Source organism: Colletes latitarsis, chromosome 7 (genome assembly GCF_051014445.1).
Source record: "Colletes latitarsis isolate SP2378_abdomen chromosome 7, iyColLati1, whole genome shotgun sequence".
Classification (NCBI taxonomy): domain Eukaryota; kingdom Metazoa; phylum Arthropoda; class Insecta; order Hymenoptera; family Colletidae; genus Colletes; species Colletes latitarsis.
In genome coordinates this window covers 10,032,180-10,053,554 of record NC_135140.1, presented here as the reverse complement: position 1 = coordinate 10,053,554, position 21,375 = coordinate 10,032,180, and the positions used below count along the sequence as shown (strand labels likewise).

At 33.4% G+C, this 21,375-nt stretch overlaps 1 protein-coding gene across 2 annotated transcripts; it reads left to right on the top strand.

Moving 5' to 3' along the window:
* The first annotated feature begins 214 nt into the window (after positions 1–214).
* Positions 215–21,042, top strand: Bugz (Bub3 interacting GLEBS and Zinc finger domain protein). 2 transcript variants are annotated; one of them, XM_076768649.1, is made up of 7 exons: positions 215–398; positions 1,227–1,353; positions 1,431–1,795; positions 1,971–2,304; positions 2,394–2,784; positions 6,220–6,346; positions 11,683–21,042. In XM_076768649.1, the coding sequence occupies exons 1-6, from the start codon at positions 358–360 to the stop codon at positions 6,315–6,317; spliced, it is 1,356 nt and encodes a 451-aa protein (XP_076624764.1). In that variant the 5' UTR covers positions 215–357; the 3' UTR covers positions 6,318–6,346; positions 11,683–21,042. The 2 variants fall into 2 exon arrangements, with proteins under 2 accessions (XP_076624764.1, XP_076624763.1); XM_076768648.1 differs by lacking the exon at positions 6,220–6,346.
* The last annotated feature ends 333 nt before the right edge of the window (positions 21,043–21,375 follow it).

Here is a 21,375-nt window from a genome sequence, read left to right as displayed (position 1 = left end):
AATATATTTAAAACAAAAAAAATTAAATGTTTGCATTAAACGAGAATCTACAATATGGAAGTTGACGAATAACTTGTATTCTTCTACAAACAAAATACAATAATTTTTGTTATTACGCTTACCTTAGTTATTGCGGTAGTTTTGAAACTAGGCAAAAGAAGCTGGTGACTTTTACGAAATAGTATTGGCTACATCTTCCGTCAAACACGGAAAAGATGCGGTCGCCATTTTGCATTATTGGTTTTTACGTGTATATGCAGTGCAGCTAGTTTGCTATTCCAGTTCTCGTTACGTATCATAAAGCTTTAATTTGCATATCTTTGCTAATTTCGAATTGTTGAGAGACAATAGTAAAGGATGGGACGTAAAAAGAAGAAGCAGTCGAGGCCCTGGTGCTGGTATCCTTTTCCCAAACATCCTTCGTCGAGGGATACTTTACGTAACTGTATTTTTAGAACATAAATCACGGTCACGAATTCTTTTACTTTCAGAAAGGTGAGATTAAAATCACAATGTCGTGTCGACTTTTGTGTTGCCTCCGTTTTCTCGCTCGAAAATTCCTACGATATCATAGAATATTCTTTCGAATGTGTTAAATTTGTGTAACGGGTTAAAGTGGCTGATTCTTCGGAAAATCGATATTTCGTTAGCAACTATACACATCTAGCACTTCCACCGTTCGTAAAAGGATTTGTTTACGAAATAGAACTCTCTGCTCTAATTGTGTTGTTAGGGTATATCTTACATTGACTGTTTTAAAAGTATTTTGAGATATGCCATTGATATCATTTAACAAAGAACAAAATAATGAAAATATTATTTATACTAGTATAATTATATTCATTTAACCTGTTTTTAATAAAATCATATTTCTTCTGTGCTCTAAATACTTCATGTTTGTACTAAGAAATCAATTCAGATAGATTGGCATACTTTGATTAATATATTTTAATGGGTATAGATTAATCAGAGTTTGTTCTTTTTTGTGTGTAAAGTATATAGTAATGTATTTATACATATTTATGTATATTGTGTAGAGTATATTTGGTAATAGGTGGCAGAAATTTTAAAGGACAAGCAAAATGTTACAGAAGACTTAAGACACATTATTATACAACATTAAACTCAAACACAATTTTATTATTATGGTTTTCATCTCGTTTTAATGATTATTGTCAGGCACCCTGTATATTTACATTTGTATATTCCTTAATACATTTATGAAGGTATTGTAATCGAGAATTTGAAGACGAGAAGATTCTAATTCAACATCAGAAAGCAAAACATTTCAAATGTCACATTTGTCACAAAAAGCTTTATACGGGACCAGGCCTTAGTATACATTGTATGCAGGTAACATGAATTGATTTTCATATTATGGAAGTTTAAAAATCAGTTCAAGCGTAAAATAAATGTTTCGATCGTTTCAGGTACATAAAGAAGCAATAGATAAGGTACCTAATTCTTTGCCAAATCGTAGTAATATTGAAATAGAAATTTATGGCATGGAAGGTATACCACCAAACGATGCAAAAGAACACGAAAGGCAAAGGAATGGAGGTAGACCTGGTTCGCCGAGTTCCGGCGAAGACGAACCCGTTCGGAAGAAAACGAAACCAGAGGGTTTATTAGGTTCCGCACCTGGTGCAGTGCCCACAGGGTCAAATATGATGCAAGGCGTTATGCCAGGTATGGCAGCTCATCCGGGTATGCCACCGATGGGACAGTTCCCACCACCCATGCACCATATGATGGGACCTATGGGTCATGTAGGTCCACCTTTCATGGGACCTGGGTATGTATAATGTTTTTCTTTTAAAAGCAGACAGCGCGAAAGAAGAATAACTTTTGTGATATTAATTTAATGCAAGTTAAGTAAATACAATCTTTTAAAGTTCTCAAATTCATAAGTACTATAAAAGAGAAAACGATATGAAAGAGTAAAATAATAAATGCCGTTCTTCTTGTAGTATGATGCCTGGAATGCCAGGTATGCCTCCAGGTATACAACCACCGGTATCAGGTGCGTCTATTCCACCAGCCCGACCATTATTTCCAAGCGCTGCAGCTGTTTCAACAGCCGCGTCCACAGCTGTGACTTCTCCCCTGGGCACAGACTTTAAACCAATCACGTCGGTAGCTGGTGGTTCTATAGGACCTATTAAGCCAACATTCCCTGCTTACAGTAATACTGATAGTAATACCACTACTAGTAATAATATTGGAAGTGATCAGAAAGTAAATCTTATAGCAACTACGAGTGCTGCTATTAAAATTATTCATCCACCAGAGGATCTTAGTTTAGTAAGTTTGATGAATTAATATATATCACATGCATATATATGTTTCTGCCGAACACAGGAATTAAGAAAGCAAAAATTTGCATGTCTTAGGAGGAAATTAGAGCGAGACTTCCGAAATATCAACGAAGGCAAACAGAAGAGTCTCGAACCGCACAGGCCGAGGCTTCTCAGCAAGTAGCCGCATTGCAGCAGCAACAACAACAGCAGCAGCAGCAACAGCAACAACAACAAGCTGCGGCCGCTAACGCGGCAGCCGCGTTTCAGGATCAGCAACAGAGACAACAGGCTGCATTAAATGCCCTTCAACAGCAAAGATTTCAGAGACCTCCACAGGCAGTCATGGTTCCCGCGTCAGCTGCAATGCCTGTTAGTTCCGTTGCTTTGATGGCACCGCTTATGCGGCCGACTATGACCCTAGCTGCACCTGCTCTGATTCATGGAGGTAACATGATGCGACCGCCCCCCATGGGCCTGCCACCAGGTAAGTCTTTATGATTTTGTACGCTCAGTCTGTTCCAACGAGAGCATTCCCGCAGTTCCCATTAATCGACGTGAATATCAGAATTAGTTGAAATTTCGTTACACGCTATTGCCGATATTTCAATCTGGAACTATCGATGATGATTGAAATAAATGTGTAATTTTAACTTTCTCACATAATATCTTCTTCTATAGTTTTACGTTTACATTTTTGCTTTAGAAACGGTATAAAGATCACGTTTTAGTTTTTCGCATCATACACGTTAACGCATACATACACTGCGCGATCATAAGTATTAGGATACTTGACCAAAATGTTGCCGATTTTTTAACTATAGTAACATTGCAAAAAAGAAGTACAACAATTTTCCTCGGGAGCCTTTTTATAGGTTGAACTATCTATTTTCTACTTTCAAATCCTCATGTTGAATTTCCTCGAAGATCCATTTGCACTAAGAATTGAGTAAGAACCCGAAGATAGAGTTACTAAAAAAAATTTTACGATCTTATTCGCTTGCTAGTGTGAACGAATCTGGAAATTTAAATTAGGAATGTCAAAATGGAGAATTCAACTTTCAAAATGACTTCATGAAAATCGCCTTTCTTTCACGAAATTAAAATGGTTCAAATATTGACAACGTTTTGGTCAGTGTTCTAATGTCTGTTAATGTATGTATCTACAGTAGTGTCTGCTTAAACGATCGAGGTCGAAAGTGGATATTTAAATTAAGAGGTTTATTCCAGAAATTGGTTGTTTGTAGTTTACGTTATTAAATCTGTTTGTTAATGCAAATCGTAGATAACGCCAAGGTTCGACACGAGCAGGAAATTCTAAAATATGGTGGAAATAACTCGTGAACATTTAAGTGGATACCACTGTATATTTAGAATCTTAGAATCGAGTGCTGACGTTAGGTAATACATCATATAATTTTATTCATAAATTGTAATGATATTTACTCAGGTATTAAAATAATTACGTCGGTCCCAACGTAGAAATACTTAAAAGTTTCCCAATTAGAGAGATAACTTCGGACAATAATAAGTTTACCCAGAAACCTGAAGGTTACTTAATATCCATTTATTATATATGTGTGTAGTTTTTATCATCGAGTCAAAAATGTTTTTCATTCGACGTACGCATTATGACCTATATAGTAGCGGACAAAAGTTTAAAACAACTACATTCTTTATGGGTTATCATACTCTATATTGTACGATTATCTATTAAAAAGATGGTTCGTCTTAAACTTTTGTTCAATACTTTTGCACTTCATCCATCGCCGAGTTGCCCTTGTCTCCCCCACCCTAATAACAAATTAGACTTACCCGACGGCTAGGGCTGTGTTACGTGTGAATGAGAGCGACAGTGGACAAATATTTGGGGGGAGGGGATAATCTCAATCAAGGCACGCAAAAAATATTTGTAATTTCGAGTGTGCAAAAAGCTGGGATTGAAAAGGTTCCAGAAATAACTGTTAATAGCTGTTATATAAAGGTTTCGACTGAAACGATCATGAAGAATCAAAATGATGTTTTAACTCTTTGCTGCACAGGATTTCAGATAATAAAATAGACCCATGTTGCATAGAAATTTTATCGCGTTTTAAATTAAACAAAATTGGTATATTTTTATTAATAAAGATATCGCATAATGTAAAAACAAAAAAAATAAGAATAGTTTAATTAAACTGTGAACTTGGTTTGATGGACCTGTATTGACATATTGAATGTTGCCACCACAAGTGAATACATTTGCAACATTTGTTGATGAAATATAAACCTACGCGCATGTAGCTATTGCAATATTTCAAGGTGGAACCAAATGTCCCACCGTGCATTATGGTGCATCAAAAAGGTGGGACACTTTTAATCCCAGCGTGTCCCAAAGAGATAATTGTTACGAGTGGATAAGGTTCTGACGCTCTTGTAGAACCGGAACCATAACCGATATGCTTGAAAATGTCGGTTTTTCATAACAGTTACTCAGAATAAAGATTCTCCATAACTGTTTTGAGAATCGGAATCGATATTATAATAGTTTTCAATTTCTGGTAAAGAGGAGAAAGGAAAAGAAAGAAGTATGACTGTACAGATAACTAGGAAGCTCAGGATTCACCTGTATGTCAGAGTCGATGACTGCGTGTCTTGTACGTTTATTTAACGGTGCGTTTGCAGGGTGTCCAGTCACTCCTTGGTGAGTGTCAAACGAACCCAGTCCGGTTACTAAAACCGTGTTTTATACAAGCGCAACAAGGTTGGTCCTTAGCAATTAGCATGCGGTGACATGGCCTATATATACATGTATATATAGTTATATATGTATAAATATATGTGTGCGCGTGTGTGTATACTATGCTCACACGCGCACACATCCTTATATTTATTATTATTCTTATTAATTATTATTATTATTATTATTATTATCATCATTGTCACATTAACCCTTTGCGCTCCTCGTGATTTCACACTGTTCGTTCCAATAACTCCAAAATGTGCGATTCTATTTGCATCCGTTTGTCGAAGAGTATTGCAAAAACCGACGTACAAATTTCTGCAGCTCATGCTACAGTATCTAGATAATACTTCAATACCAACAGCTTCTTGAAGTTAATAATTTCCAATACAACAAAGAAGACAATAGAACGAGAATTTGCTCCAAAAATTTATCAATACTAGAACAGTTTTATTTTTACAATTGGACGAACTAGACAATACTTTGCTATAGTTTTTGGTAAGATTACACTAAGTTAACATATGTTTTGAAACACTGAGAAATACGTAAAGATATGAATGTGATATTAGATAGTTTTAAATATTTTAAAAGAAAATTTTATCAAGTATTTTATCGACTCTAAGCAGTTTAGTCTGCGAAAAAAACAAGTTCCTTATATTTTACAAAACTGTTTCTTTGTTGCAATGCAGAATAATTACTGTAGCATTCGTTTAAATGGAAAGTTTCTTCCACCCAAGTCCAAACACGTATTGTCCTTCCAACACTGTCAAAGGACGCTTTTTAACGCGTTGACTGCCACGTCATATATGGCTAATAGTACTTTTTACCAAAAAATAAAAAAAAAGAATAGTTCTTAAGAATTAGAATTTCGTCTTTCAATAATTGATCTACTAAAATTCGAATTTTTTTTTGCAAGATTAACTGCTGCTGACTGCAAAGTGATAAAAAATTTCAAAACAGAAACTTTTCTGTATAGCTAGTATTACAATATACATAAGAAAAAGAATAAATAGTTCCTGGTGGATGTATCGAAAATCATATGAAAATAAAAAGAAAGTAGTTTTGTCGTAGATCTAGAGCAGAATTTGTTGTTGGATTTGTTGGAGCGAAACCAATTATGAGCAGAGCGTGTCGTTGAAGCGCAAAGGGTTAATACACCTAAATATATTTCTGTATATTTATATTATTGTCACTGGGCAGGTGGGTCGAGCGGCCAACGATATTGCATCTGTTCTGATTCCTTCAACGCCGGACAGCCACACTTTGATTTTGGACACATCACGACCCTTTGGACGTGAAATGCCTCTTCTCGAAACTAGAGTACTCGGTATCAGAAGCACGATTACGCTAGATTTATATTTCTTATAATCGCGGTACATATACATATATATGTTTTGTGTGTCTGTATATATGTATATATACACATATATATATGCATGTGTGTACATCGCATATATATACGTATGTATATATATACATGCATACATATATATCCATAGATATGTTTTTTTCTCCGAATCGATAAAAAGTTCCACTGCGAAATTAATTCGATTTTCGGCCGCTCGGCTGGTTCATCACACATATATATATATATATATATAATTTTTTTCTTTCCGTTCCATTAGCTTCTTTATTCATTATGTCGACGTAACCATATATTCTTCTTACGACTTTTACTTATCATCACCTCTCCAAACCGTGTTTACTATCCTGTCTCTTCACATTACTTACATAGCTTGAAATCCTGGTGTTGTGATACAGTAGTGAAGAAATCGCTTTTTGGGCACGGCACTGACAGTCGTTCGAAGTTGTCATTCTAAATAAGAAATACTAATGCATATTTTCGGCGATAATTAAACTTGTCCCTTCCTTCTTTGCATCCAGAAAGGAATTTCGGATTTTCGTTTTCATTATTTCTTTTCTTATTGTCGTTTACAGAATGTAGGATGATTAGTCAATGTACAGCAAGAAGCATAATTGAACCGATAAACCACGAGTCTCTTACATAAATTATTATTTATCGTCGCGAACGTCAAAGAATATGAAAAAAAAAATCAACATTATACAGCGAAATAAAAAATTGAACCGATAGTTTGGTTCACTTGTATTTATGTAATAATAAAAAACTTTACTATTAATTTCTTTGTATTGCAAAGTAGTAGAAAATAGCATCGATATTGAGTATTTTATGTTTCGTTACAACAGAACTATTTATTTTTACATACAGTTTTTTGTTTCATTGGCCGAAATTTATCTCGTGCTTCTTTGGAGCTGCTATATCGTAGGAGAGATTACTTTTTTTTGAAAGCTTCTTTAGCCCTTAAAAATATTTTATATAATTTAAAACTAATATACGTATGTTCAAACCTCATTTTTCCTCTTACATATAATATAAAGCGATAAATAACGATTTACTAAACAATTCTTAACATTGGTTCAGTTATGCTTTTTGCTATATATTTATAATATTGTTAAACCTTTCGCAAATGCATCTTACAGTAACATTTCGTGGAAAACATGTTTGAAGTTGTTTAAGTAGCTAAGTATGAAAGGAAAAGAGAGAAGGGATTATTTTTGTTGTATTATTAGCAAAAACGAAACTTGCAACAAGAACGAACGTAATGTATCTTCCTCACACCATAGCCTAGCTTATGTGTCACACAAACGATTTTAGACAAAATCATGTTGATTCACAGTAAACAAGCGATTTCACGATACCCAGTATATTTATAATTTATACATACATATAATTGCAGTTGTTTATTATATATTATACGAATATGAGTGCTTAATTTAACGTCGGCGAACGAGAGGATTACCATTATGATCAGAATTTTACTGTGTGTTATATTCTGCGTTTATTAATTATCGTTACCAGTTAGTACATATAAGCAAATGGTTTCAGAATAGGTTTAGATTCCTTACTTTAGATAGCATCAAAGTATTTAGTAACACTAATAATATATTCCAACATTGTTACAATTCTTTGGAGATCGAGAAACTTGCACACAGATTCGGAATAATTTTAAACAGGAATATTAATTACTACAAGCTTATCGAAAGTGTTTTTTGGAGCAGTGTCTTGGAAGATAGGTTGGCAGCCGAACGATTTGCTCAAACGACGAGAAGACAGAGTTGGGCATTATTTGAATAAATATTTATCCAAATTAATTTGTTCTACTCGAATATTTCATTTGAATAAATAACGATTTTTTTTTTTTTCGTTCATCAGAGATAATGCATCAATTACAGAAAATATTGAAAACGAAGAAACTAATTTTTCTGTATTTAACAAAACAGAATTGAAGATTAGAAAATATTTCACAGATGAACTGATGACGTATTTGTTAATTCAGCGTATATTTTTCCAAAACCAATAAACCTTTGGTTTAACGTTTGAACAGCATTTGAACAAAAATTAATTGCCAAAGCCAATATGTTTCGGTTTCAAGAATAAAGTTTTGCCCAACTCTGGAGGACAGAATATTTAATGGGTTTCTTTCTTTGTATGGTGTGAGGTTTTGTGTGGTATCACATTTTCTCCGTTTATTGTGACTTGTATTGCGTATGCGGCACATTGCATGCTGAGCTCAATTTCTCGTATAGTTTGGCAATTTGCATTGATAAAAGTTGCTAGATAGACGTAGGTGGGCTGTTAATAATAAATCCTTGCGGGTATACAGAGCGTTCGGCCACCCTTGGGAAAAATTTTAATGGGGGATTCTAGAGGCCAAAATAAGACGAAAATCAAGAATACCAATTTGTTGATGGAGGCTTCGTTAAAAAGTTATTAACAATTAAATTCAAAAATTTCAAATCGTTCTGGAAAAATTATTTTCGGTTGCGGGGGTCAATTACAATCATTTTTGGTCATTACACATACCTCCGAAATCCTACGCACTTTCGAGAAAAAAATTCCTTACCGAAAATCTAATTAGGTGCCTAAATTTTTCGACGAAAAAAAACAATTTCAAATCGTTCTGGAAAAATTATTTTCGGTTGCGGGGGTCAATTACAATCATTTTTGGAGAATAGACCTACCCCCGAAATCCTGCGCATTTTCGAGAAAAAAATTCAGTATGGACCGAACTTTAAACGTTAATAACTTTTTAACAAAGCCTCCATCAACAAATTGGTATTCTTGATTTTCGTCTTATTTGGGCCTCTAGAATCCGCCATTAAAATTTTTCTCAGGGGTGGCCGAACACCCTGTATCTCGTTTTAGAAAATTCGAGTCTCTATCGTTCGCCATTTTACAAAAAAAAATGGTTTAAGAAAACATGAGGCGTGCTTAAACACTTGGATAAAAAATTATTTTTATTCTTTTGCTCGTTGGTAAAACATTCTTAAACGCTTGATAGCACTTAAAATATGTGATCGATAAATGGCCAAGAAGTCTATTAATTAGACTGTAAATATTTTTTTGGAATTTTTTTAGTATTATTTTTTTTTTATTAAAGAAAAACAAATATCGTTACGAATTTCGAGGAAAGGCCATCGGTCGGCTGTCAGACAACTTCCCGTTCAGAAGAGCATAGATTCTCTGGATCAGTTCGGAATATATTTGAAGAAATCCCATCGATTCACATCGATGAACTAATTATATTAGTGATCGTTTCTTTCAAAATTCCGTAACTTTTCTACTGAACGACGCGCGGTCTCCAAAAAAGAAAGAAAGTTAGAGAATTATTGTCAAAATAAACCGGAAAACAGAGGGCTCAAAGAGGAAGAGCAACGTATTCAAAATACACGTACATAGAATTTTGTTTGTTATGTTTAATGATTACTCTCGCGACGTAAGTATATATAAAGACTATTTACAGATTGTTGACCAAAGTATTGAGTTGAACGGAAAGTTCGTGCATTTCTGTTCTAAATTCGACTGTATCACTCTTACAAAATGTGATTTATTTAATCCGTATCGCTATAGCCTCTTTCGAGTATTATTGCTATAAAATACCTATCTTCTTCGCTGTTTCTGTGGTTGTTTAACTGTATTAATATATAGTAATAACAAATAGAAACTATAAATAAATTATACAGGATGTTCGGTCACTCCTGGGAAAAATTGTAATAGGAGCTTCCGAAGGCCAAAATAAGACGAAAATCAAGAATACCAATTTGTTGATGGAGGCTTCGATAAAAAGGTATTAAAAAATTAAATTCAAAATTTTCAAATCATTCTGAAAAAATTATTTTTGGTTGCAGGGGTCAATTGCAATCATTTTTGGTGAATAGACATACCCCGAAATCCTACCCATTTTCTAGAAAAAAATTCGAGGTGCGAAATTTTTCGACGGAAAAAAAAAATTTCAAATCGTTTTGAAAAAATTATTTTCGGTTACGGGGGTCGATTACAATCATTTTTGGTGAATAGACATACACCCGAAATCTTACGCACTTTCGAGAAAAAAATTCCTTACTGAAAGTATAATCTGAGGCCTGAAATGGTTCCCCGAAATTTCATGTGGATCTTTGAAACATCATAACTTCTGAACGGATTGGACGATTTTTATGTTTAAAAAAGCAAATTACGCGTATTTTGATGGAGAATATATACAAATCGCAAAAATATCCGAAAAATTGATTCTTGACCTTGCAAAATGAGAAAAACCCCATAAAAATGGTCCAATTTTCAAACAGCCATAACTCCTACAATAGTGAATATATTTCAATGAAACTTTTTTCTGAAGTAGAGCACATGGGTACCTATAAAAAAGTATTAGACAACTTTTTTGTAGGGCGTCAAACAAAATTATTAAAAATTAAAAATGAATTTTTAAGAAAAATCGACAGGGGGTAGGTGCTTAAATTTTTCGGCAAAAAACAATTTTTTCAAATCGTTTTGAAAAAATTATTTTCGGTTGCGGGGGTCGATTATAATCATTTTTGGTCAATAGACATACCTCTGAAATCTTACCCACTTTCTAAAAAAAAATTTGAGAAGGTGTGAAATTTTTCGACAAAATTAAAAAATTTCAAATCGTTGTAAAAAAATTATTTTCGATTGTGGGGGTCAATTATAATCATTTTTGGTGAACAGACATACCCCCGAAATCCTAACCACTTTCTAGAAAAAAATTCGAGAAGGTGGGAAATTTTTCGACGAAAAAAGAATTTCAAATCGTTTTGAAAAAATTATTTTCGGTTGCGGGGGTCGATTACAATCATTTTTGGTCAATAGCCATATCCTCGAAATCCTATCCATTTTCTAGAAAAAAATTTGAAAAGGTGTGAAATTTTTCGACGGAAAAAAAAATTTTCAAATCATTTTAGAAAAATTATTTTCGGTTGCGGGGGTCAATTACCATCATTTTTGGTGAATAGCCATACCCCCGAAATCGTGCACATTTTCTAGAAAAAAATTCTGTACGGGTGAAACTTTAAACGTTATTAACTTTTTAACGAAGCCTCCATCAACAAATTAATATTCTTGATTTTCGCCTTATTTTGGCCTCCAGAATCTCCCATTAAAATTTTTCCCAGGGGTGACTGAACACCCTATATAGTAGAAGGATATACATATACAATATATGTATACAGACATGCTATTAAAAATGCAGGAACTTTCCGTTAAAGCCAATGTGATAAGAGATCGAAGGAACGAACGGGAGACAGAAGTATATTCGATCGTGTTGATTGACGATGCATTGTGATTTGCAGGGATGATAGGAGCATTACCACCAGGCGCAATGCATCCGGCATTTGCAACCCCAATGGGTTTTCCTGGTGCACCGATGTTGGCTCCGATGATGCACCCACGCTTCAGATGATCACCTCCCATGGACGGGCCCACCCCGCCACTGCACTTCGTGCTTTGGGCCCGCCCCTAAATTTTATTAGGGTTCGGATGTGATTGAGAAGAAGAAAGAAAAGCACGCGTAAAACATGTTCGCTCGCGTGGACACACTTCGTTGATCGGCCGCGGCTGCACTTGACGCATCCTCTCCCACGAAGTTTACACAAAGTTAGCAAAAATCTTTGTTTTTTTAATTATATATGATTGCAAAACACATCACGTCAGTGCCTGAGAGGATTTTTTACCAGGTGCAGTGGAAACGGTCAGCTATATTCGTCTTCAATTTGGCTGTCAGTAAAAACAATCCCTATAATCTATTTACGCGGTACACGCAACAGTCAGAGCAATAAATAATTTATTTCGTAGAGGAGCTCGAAAAATCGCCAGCCGAGCAACCCGTGTCGTTATTTCGCTGACGAACAAATTTTCTTGTTCGCCCGGAAAGCTCAACTAAGGTTCGATCCTTAGAATTAATCTTTCTGTTGATCTTTGTTAAAATATTGTCATCAGAGTACCTTACATTAAAATTATAGTTTTATTAATGGGTCAATCCACGCCGAATCGAATATCATTTCGAGCGACTTTTCAGATTTTGCTGAAATCTCGGTGCATTGTAGTCTTTAGTGATATTTAAACTATTTTTTGTTTAAAACTAGCCGTAAAAGTCAATAATTTAAAACTTCGTATGTCATATTCCTTGTTTGCTTCTTTCAGTAGCTTATGAATTAATACTTTATCGAATACAGTATATGTATATATATACAATACAACAATATGTATATATGTATATATATACAACAACATCTTTATCATACTTAATAGGATGTAAAAATAAATATATTATAATGATAACTAATATAATAGTGAAAAAGTCATGGGGTTCTTTAACTTTGATATGCTGAAAGTTAAAGACTATAATTTTAGTCAGATTTTAGCAACGTTTGAAGCGTTGGTTAAAAAAATGCTCGATTTGGCATGGAATGATTAAAAAAAAAATGGTATCGTGTTGTTGATGACTGTATGAGCATCGGAAACTATTCGTGAGGAAACTCGTGAGCTGCTGATACAGACATATTGTTGCAAAGTCACACATGTAAGCAATTGTACGTTGCTTGTTAACGAAGTCACTTCTGGAAGGTATGAACTTTCAGTTGATAAGTATAAGTAGAATGAATTTCTATATATGGCTCTACGTTGTTGTTTTTATTTTACGGTAGACCGTTTCCACGCGCTGTTCCTCAGCCTCTGCACCAGTGTTCTCTTGGAGAGACGCAATCGCGGAAAGGTGGCGTTTCACACTGCAGCTATTATAGACACGGAATTTATTTTCACTTGTAAGGGAACATCCCGAACTATCAATCGCTGATTTCGGTAAAATTTTTGTAGAGAACGGTCGTTACAAAAATTTTGACACTTTTTCTGTTTCTTACCGACGATCAAATTGAGAAACCTGCTTGGATTAACATATTGGAAATAATTCTGTATTCTTGATCGACGAATTCGGTTAAACGGATTTCAGATAAATGTATTTGTTATATTATAATAAATTTAATATATTGAAAATAAATACATTTTTGTCAGTTATTCTTATTAAATATCGTGTATTGTAACGAAAATTACTGCATTAGTAATTTATTTAAATACTGTGCAAAATGTAGTAGTTGTAAATGTATGATATTTCGAAGTACATTATACTACATATCATTAGCTCTTTTTCGAGCGTCATCATCATTAATTATCACAATTTTACGTGATTAAATTGTGCTCTACATTGAATTGTTTTGGAGATATTGGACCAAGTAGATTTTTCACTTTGGAAAATTGCGATTAAACGAAGCGTAGAGTATTTTTGTAAGATTGATCAACTACAATCGTTTTGTTAAAATCAACGATGAATAGTTTGCGATGTTTTTTTATTGTTTGAATTTATTTTTCCCATGTTAGACAATTGATTTCGTCTTCTTATTCCAAGTGTATATATGAATTATATAACGATTTTTTTAAATTTGACTATTTTCATAATTTTGATACGCTCCTGTGAAATATTATTTGCGCGCTCGGTTCTCTTGATAAAGTATTAAAATGTAAGCCGCAGTGTGAACATTCTGTCGCCTCAGGTTAGTTTGTCACAACTTTTATTTTGTTAACGTTTCAGATCGAGTCGATTTGCTTTTGCGCGGTAATTCACATCGCGAATTTAGGTATTTTGTTTTATAATGAACAATATACTGAAATTGTTGTAATTTATAGTGTATATACAGTGGGTGGAACAAATATAGCGAGATCACTGAAACTGGCAAGGAATTAACGTATTTGTTACCAAGATGAAAGATTTTACTTTACAATAGTGGAAAATAATTGTAGGTTTATTACATTATTAATATACAGTAAGGAGCAAAACTAATCATACACATGGTACTTTAACCATTATTTTACTTAATACAAATTTTCTTTGTGAAATCAGTTTTGCAATTGACTTTTCGTCGATAAATCGTTAAGTAAATGATAATACAAATTTAATATTTTTTATGGAGAATTAATGTATTGTAAAGTCTATCTGTGTGTTCAATTTTGCTTCCTACTATATATAATGACTAATAACTTGCATTAAACGTTTCATTGGAGATTTTAATAATCGTTTAATCAATTCTCAGCTAAATAATCTGTAATTTTGCTGAATGCAGCTTTTTATTTGATTAGTATAAAATTGTTCTCTCTTAGAATAGATCTTATTAATTGTATCTAATAATTTTCTATAATCAAATTGAGTAATTTTGTTAGTTTTTGGTTATTCATGTTAGGGATACCAGGAACTGCTCTCTTAATATATTTTTCCGACCCACTATATACAGAATAATTTTAGCAACTGGAATAGATTATAATTTTTTTCTGAATGAAAGGAAAAAAGGTATTAATTAAACATTTCCCATCTCATTACACATAAATAAGCGAGGAAAGAAGCTTATTCACGAAGAATACAAATTATTGTTTAAAATTTGTTGGTCAGTGTAATTAACCCGAATAGGGATCTCTTTCTTATTCACTTTTTGGTGTAAAAGAATCTCTAAGGAAAATTCTTTTTAGGAATGTGAAAGTAAAATGTTCAACCTTTAAAATAATCCCAAAAAGACTATTGTATGATTTCTCTTCTCTGAGTTATAATAATCCAAAGATTAACAACGTTTATTTAACACTAAAAGTATCAGCTGATCGTCTTTCGAGTTTTAGCTCGCTAATTACGAATAAAATCACAAAAAAGAGCTAATTTGGGGTGCAAAACCTGTAATATTGTTTGAAAATGTATTATAGTATGTAAAATTATTAATGAAAGGAATTTGTATATCTATAAAATACTCGAGTATCTTCGCGTAATGTTTCACTCAGAGTAATAAATATCATTCTGCAAAAACACAACAAAATTATAATAGAATTAGACATCTCTGACTCTTCTCTTGAAGAAGTCAAGAAATATTTAAAAATACATGTCTATACTATTAAAAATATACTGATTTTGACATATTTTCACGTTTGGCTAAAACCCAGTTAAATAATGGAGTTATCTTATTTTTTGGAAATTTAGGCGAAAAAGTCAATCAAATTACTGGACCGGGTAACCGTTAAACAACGAAAGATTAAAATCACAACGTTGCTCCGTTCTACCATTCTGTTCTTCGTTTAGAAAAGAAAATATAATCTATTCTAGTTGCTAAAGTTTCTTAAATGAGCCGCTTATTTGCTAAATTGATTATCTCTGCAAAAGGAAAAAAAAAATTGATAAAATGATATATGTATATGCTTTCTTAAGATTTCCTATAAAATTCTCGTTTAAAAAAGAATGCAGTTGCATTTTTTAAATGCATCGATGCAACTGCGTCATTTTTTCAAACGGAATTTTACAATTTTGATTGCACTGTTCGATGGAGTTTTTCAGTCTCTACAAAAAATTATAAGGTACTTATGTCCTAAACTTAATCCCTCACTCATGGTTTTCATGTTTGGCCCGATTTCTTCACCATGAGTCTCACGCGCGAAGGGCTGAGGGGTTGATAGTTCGGGAGTTATAAACTTACTTAATATACTCAAAAGTTTATTAAATTATTTTACTTTAAAGTGTTATAACTCTAGAACTATTAAGTTTAGAAGATGAGTACCTTAAAATGAAAAAGTAAAAAAAATATAAAAAGTTGTGCATCGATTAAGTGATTTGACGTTAAAATCTTAAGAAGTTGAAAAGATGGAGTTAATCGCTTTAGCTTGTAAACGGCATAAATATTAATCAGTTATTATGATGTTAATCGTGATAGTTCGAACGATTGCAATTCGTTGACCGTGAAGCAGAAGTAACTGATTCGATCTGAGAAAACCCTCTTCCTTTGCAAGGAACATGTTGGCGACGCATGAGTGAGTGGTAAGTACGGAGGGTGCTCACAAAAAAACCGAATACCAGCTCTCTCTACACTCGACTCACGCCATTTTCTTTACTTTTGTTCTATATCAGATCACTGGCACTCCGATCGTGGAGCACACGATTGTTTTTAATAATTTTAATTATCATCGGAACTCGGTTTACAATGTATCAGACATTTGTTATCCATTCTGATATATTTTGAACCGCGATGGAAATTTTAAACGACTGGCTCTACGATCGGATGAAATTCTATTCGATCCTTTGGAAGAAACTTCTCGTCCCTCCTTTTGTCTTTCTTATTATTATTCCATCATTATCTTCTCTATCGTTCTATTACTTCCTCAGGGTGTCTACTGACAGCAAAAATTATCGTCAAAAGAATATTTTTACGTTCATGTAATGCGGTTTCGATAATCACAATCTGCGACAAAAGGGTAAAGATATTTTATCGAACCTTTGTTCTCGGTGAATTTCATTTCGTGTTTCATAGTTTCGTATAACGAAAGTGTAGCGAAGACGGTGCAAAAGGAGGCTGCACACTAAAGTCACGAGACTTTTAGTGTTCGTTGTATAGTTAATGAAAAATAAATAATATCACGAATCTACAGTTTCAATCGAAACTGTTTGAATCAAGGACATTAGTACTTGCAAAGCTTTGTACGCGCGAAGATATATCCTCAGTAGGCACCCTGTTTGACTATTCTTTCACTCGATTTCTACCAGTACTTCGAGAAAAAATATGAAACAGCATACCGCGCAGTATAACACGTGTACGTACCTAAAAAAACTACGCATCGTTATGAATATATACTTCATTTTCAGGGGTTGTCTTTCCGAATAGTGTCTTTACGTCGTGATCTGTCGTTTTGTCCGAGATCAGGGACGATTCGTGCGAGTGTTTACTTATAGACAAATGGCATTCAGTAGGAAAACGAAGCCGTCGGAGGCGTTTCTCGACTATCGAGACTGCTAAAGCATGGCTAAAAACGTTGTTTCCCAACCGCGCATTTCTTTCGTTTTGAGATTCGGCAGGACAATCTGATGGCAGAATTGGATATGTAGAAGTTCTGTTATTTATTGAGTGTCACATTATCAACTTGTTTCGAATAAAGACGTTCTGTGGAAAGCTCGAAAGATTGGGCGTAGTCTGTCGTTCTGGGAAATCTTTCGTTCATGGATTCACGTTGTTTGGAAAGAAATATTCTTGTGTTCTTTTTTTTTTTGCAACGCGTTCATGAAAATACACAATTCGTTCAACCCTTTCGCTGCTTAATAAAATGATAAGATATGGTTTAAAAAGTGACTATTTCTCTTAGTGTAAAATTAGCTGTATTTGTTATAAATAGTTCAGAGAAATATGTTATATGTATATATTTGATTGTTATTTGTAATAATTAATAAGTACTTATCATACGATAGGTTCTGAAACGCGAAATATACAAACTAATATTATACTATACAATATTAAACCTAATAGTTCAAGAGTTCTAACTCTTGAATTATTAAGTTTAGGGCATGAGTACCTTACACTTTTTTGTAAGGATTAACAACTTGCATTGAATAGCCCGATGAATATTGTAGAGTTCTATTTAAAAAGAAATACAGTTGCATTTTTAGATGCATCGTTTACTTAGTTCTGTTTAATTAGGCCTTATGATATTTGTATCTCCAACTGTTTTAGAGATATACCTTTTTTTCCAATTGCGTGGAACACTTCTGTGAAATAGATAACAATTGGAACTGTGGAACAAAGAAATAGTATTTTCATATTTTCTGTATATGTATACAAGTATTTTATATTCACGTAAAGAATCAAGATTTTACCGTTTAACTCTTTGCGGCACAGGATTTCAGATAATAAAATAGACTCATGTTGCATAGAAATTTTATTGCGTTTCAAATTAAACTAAATTGGTATATTTTTATTAATAAAGATATCGCATAATGTAAAAACATAAAAAAATAGAAAACCTTCCGCTTGCAATAATTGATGAACCTGTATTGGCATGTTGAATGTTGCCAACACAAGTGAATATATTTGTAACATTTATTGGAGATATTACCAACTGCTTTACGTAAATAAGACGAAATATAAACCTATGCTCATGCAGCTATTGCAATATTTCGAGGTGGGACTAAAAATGTCCCACTATGCATTACGGTGCATCAAAAAGGTGGGACACTTTTAATCCCGGCGTGCCCTAAAGAGTTAAACACTTTATCTTGTTCATCAGCCGTGTAAACTATGAAGTTTTTATCGAGTCATTCATTATATGTATTAGACAGTTTGCTAATTTTATATTTATTCATTTTTGTTTTACATTATGTGGGTTTAACAGCGAAAGGGTTAACAATATATTGCCTCTTCTGTATTCTTGTTTTTTTGTAATGTTTTTGTTCTTTTTTTTTTTTTTTTGTAGATAAAAGATTGTTGATGAATTTTCTCCCAGAATGGCGGGCGACAGCCACATATTGTTTCAACCAATCACAGCTGTGACCGCTGTTGGACCTTATCGGTCCCTTGCCTGAAGGCAGGCGATTGTTTGGACCTACCGTCCTAGAGTCGAGGTACATGTTAGCTTCCCGACTTTTCATTCGATTTAATTGTAGCGCCTAAAGTCGCTCGTACGCGATCAGTGAATTTTATCAAAACGGCTAATCGTTATTTACACATTTTTTTATGAAATAGAAATTTAAAATTGATGTAACGTTTTAGTTCGTAAGAAACAGGAGATAAGTGAGAAAGGAAGAGAATCGGGAAGTTCTATGGTCCTTGGCTGCATGGACGCGTGGCTGGACCGAGAAACAATATTAATCGTAATCAGTAATGAGTCGCGGGGTAAATTGTATTAACCGACTCGATCGTTCGGATCGTTGGAACGAGAGAATTATACTGATGCACTTCGATAGAACTAGTTACTTATTAATGATTGTGAGTTTTGTTTTGTTTATTTTTTTTTTTCATCGAAGGTTGTAACTTATTTGTTTCAATATTTATTAATTGTTCTTAGTTAAATATTAATGGATACTGCCAGCAGTGTCTACTAATTGTTATGATTTCAGATTCGGTTCGGAATTTGATCGTTCGAAGACGATAAAGACTGAAATGTCTCTGCAGTTCTCTCGTTCGACTATTCGATCGTTCGTAGAATGCTTAGCTGGCTCTGTGTGTATATTGATACATCTGTATCACACGTTGCGCAAGGACCCTTCATTATCCTGTTCCTTTTTACGCTAATAATGTCTTTCCACTTGGTGACAGCGGATGCACGATTCGCTCGTGGGGGTCGCTTTGCTCGAGGAACCGGTAACGCGGTGGCTCTTTGTCATTCTAATATCTTTATTCGGCGGCTCGAGGTATCGGGAATTAAGTGCTACCTGTGAAACGATAGTGAATTTAACGCATTATTATACTTGTCCATATTTTATATACACAATTGTCTCTAGTCTTTTTCTTTTTTTAGATCAATGTACACTACCGGTCATAAGTAGGAATGTGGAGTATTTTCTCATCCAGATAGTTTTAAAATAGCTAAAAACAATCATTTTACGGATATCTTTATGGGAATTCATAAAAAATATGATGCATAAATGGACATATCAATTTTTATAGTAATATGAGACTAGTACTATTTTTGTAAAAAAAAAGAAAAAAAAATAGAAAAAAATATGACAGTAATAGTTTTATTATTACCAATGATTATGTAATTATACATTTTTGTATATTTTAAGCCTTTATTATTCTATGTCCAACTTTTCATGACATCTAAAAAGCAATCGAAAAATTTATTGTATAGTTGTACTTGCTTAGCACAAATGGATCTTCGAGGGAATTCAATTTAGCCGGTCGGAAGTAGATGGTTCAACATGTAAGATGATCCCAGGAAAATTATTGTATGTCTCCTTTCCGCAAAGTTTTTCCCAAATGTCCTAACACTTACGGCCGGTAGTGTTTATGCGAAATCATCGACGATAAGGAAGGTTGTCTGGTAAATCCCTATTTCGAGATATTTAAATTTGACACCTTTTTTTGTTTATGAAGCTGGTATATTGATAAAAATGTTGGTTTCGTTAAAAAAAAAGCAACTAACTTTTGATTACTTATGTGAAAAATAATATTCATAACCGAGTAGTATTCTATTTGTAATACATTATAGTATACATATATTTAGATATAATGAGATACGTAAGAAATTTCTTTTAATATTTATTAGACAGAAAAGAACATTACATTTTTAGTTTCCTCAGTTATCTCAGAAAAAATTGACTTTTTATCAACATACCAGTTTTAGAAATAAAGGGAAGAGTCAAATTTAAATAATTCGAAGCAGAGTTTTTCGCAGATGAGCCCTTTTTCCGAATAACTACGTGATTATGAATATTATTTTTCGCATAAATAATAAAGTTAGATGTACCTTTTTGTGGGATCTTTCATTTTTTCAACGTATTATTATTATTATTTTTTTTTTTATTTAGTTTCAAAGTTTGCACACGTAGTAGAGTTCGAAGGAACTTTGTGATAAAACTAAAATAATAGCAATGTTGTATTTAATATCTTAGTTTTACATGTGCAATGTTTGGAAGATAGATTTGACGATCTAAGTACTGAAATCGAATTTTAGGTTGCACTTTATTCCTGCGCGGACCGCTCACGGAAATTAGCAGTAGTCTACTCCTTCTACAGCATTATTGTTTTCAGCCGACTGCAACTAAGCAGAACGGGCAATAATGTCCAAGAAAAATAGAGAAAACGGTGGACACATACACCTGTATCTCATTGAAACAGGATCAATAAAGAAAAATTGTTTAATAACAATGTTTGAGCAGTATCGCAAGTAAGATCATCGTTATTCAAATTATTCTTCAAGGACTTGCCTTATGTGCATGGATGTATAAAAGCAAAGTTCACACTTGTTAAGCATATTAAATTCAATTCCAGAAGAACAGGTATTTGAGTTTCAGACGATGATGTTAAACGCGTTAATGCTTATTTTTTCTTTAATCGTTAAACAATATTACCTTTTATATTTTTATCTACAATAATTTTCCCATTCAAGCGACGATTTTTACATCAGATTCGAGTGACTTAATTTTTATCGGTTACGGTTTTGTCGTTGGATAACGAAAATTACTATAACTAGAATTTTTA

Coding starts and splice junctions, on each gene's coding strand:
- Bugz (XM_076768648.1), top strand. CDS start 358: ATGGGACGTAAAAAGAAGAAGCAGTCGAGGCCCTGGTGCTG. Junction 1,354..1,430: donor TTAGTATACATTGTATGCAG/GTAACATGAATT, acceptor CGATCGTTTCAG/GTACATAAAGAAGCAATAGA. Junction 2,785..11,682: donor CCCCATGGGCCTGCCACCAG/GTAAGTCTTTAT, acceptor TGTGATTTGCAG/GGATGATAGGAGCATTACCA.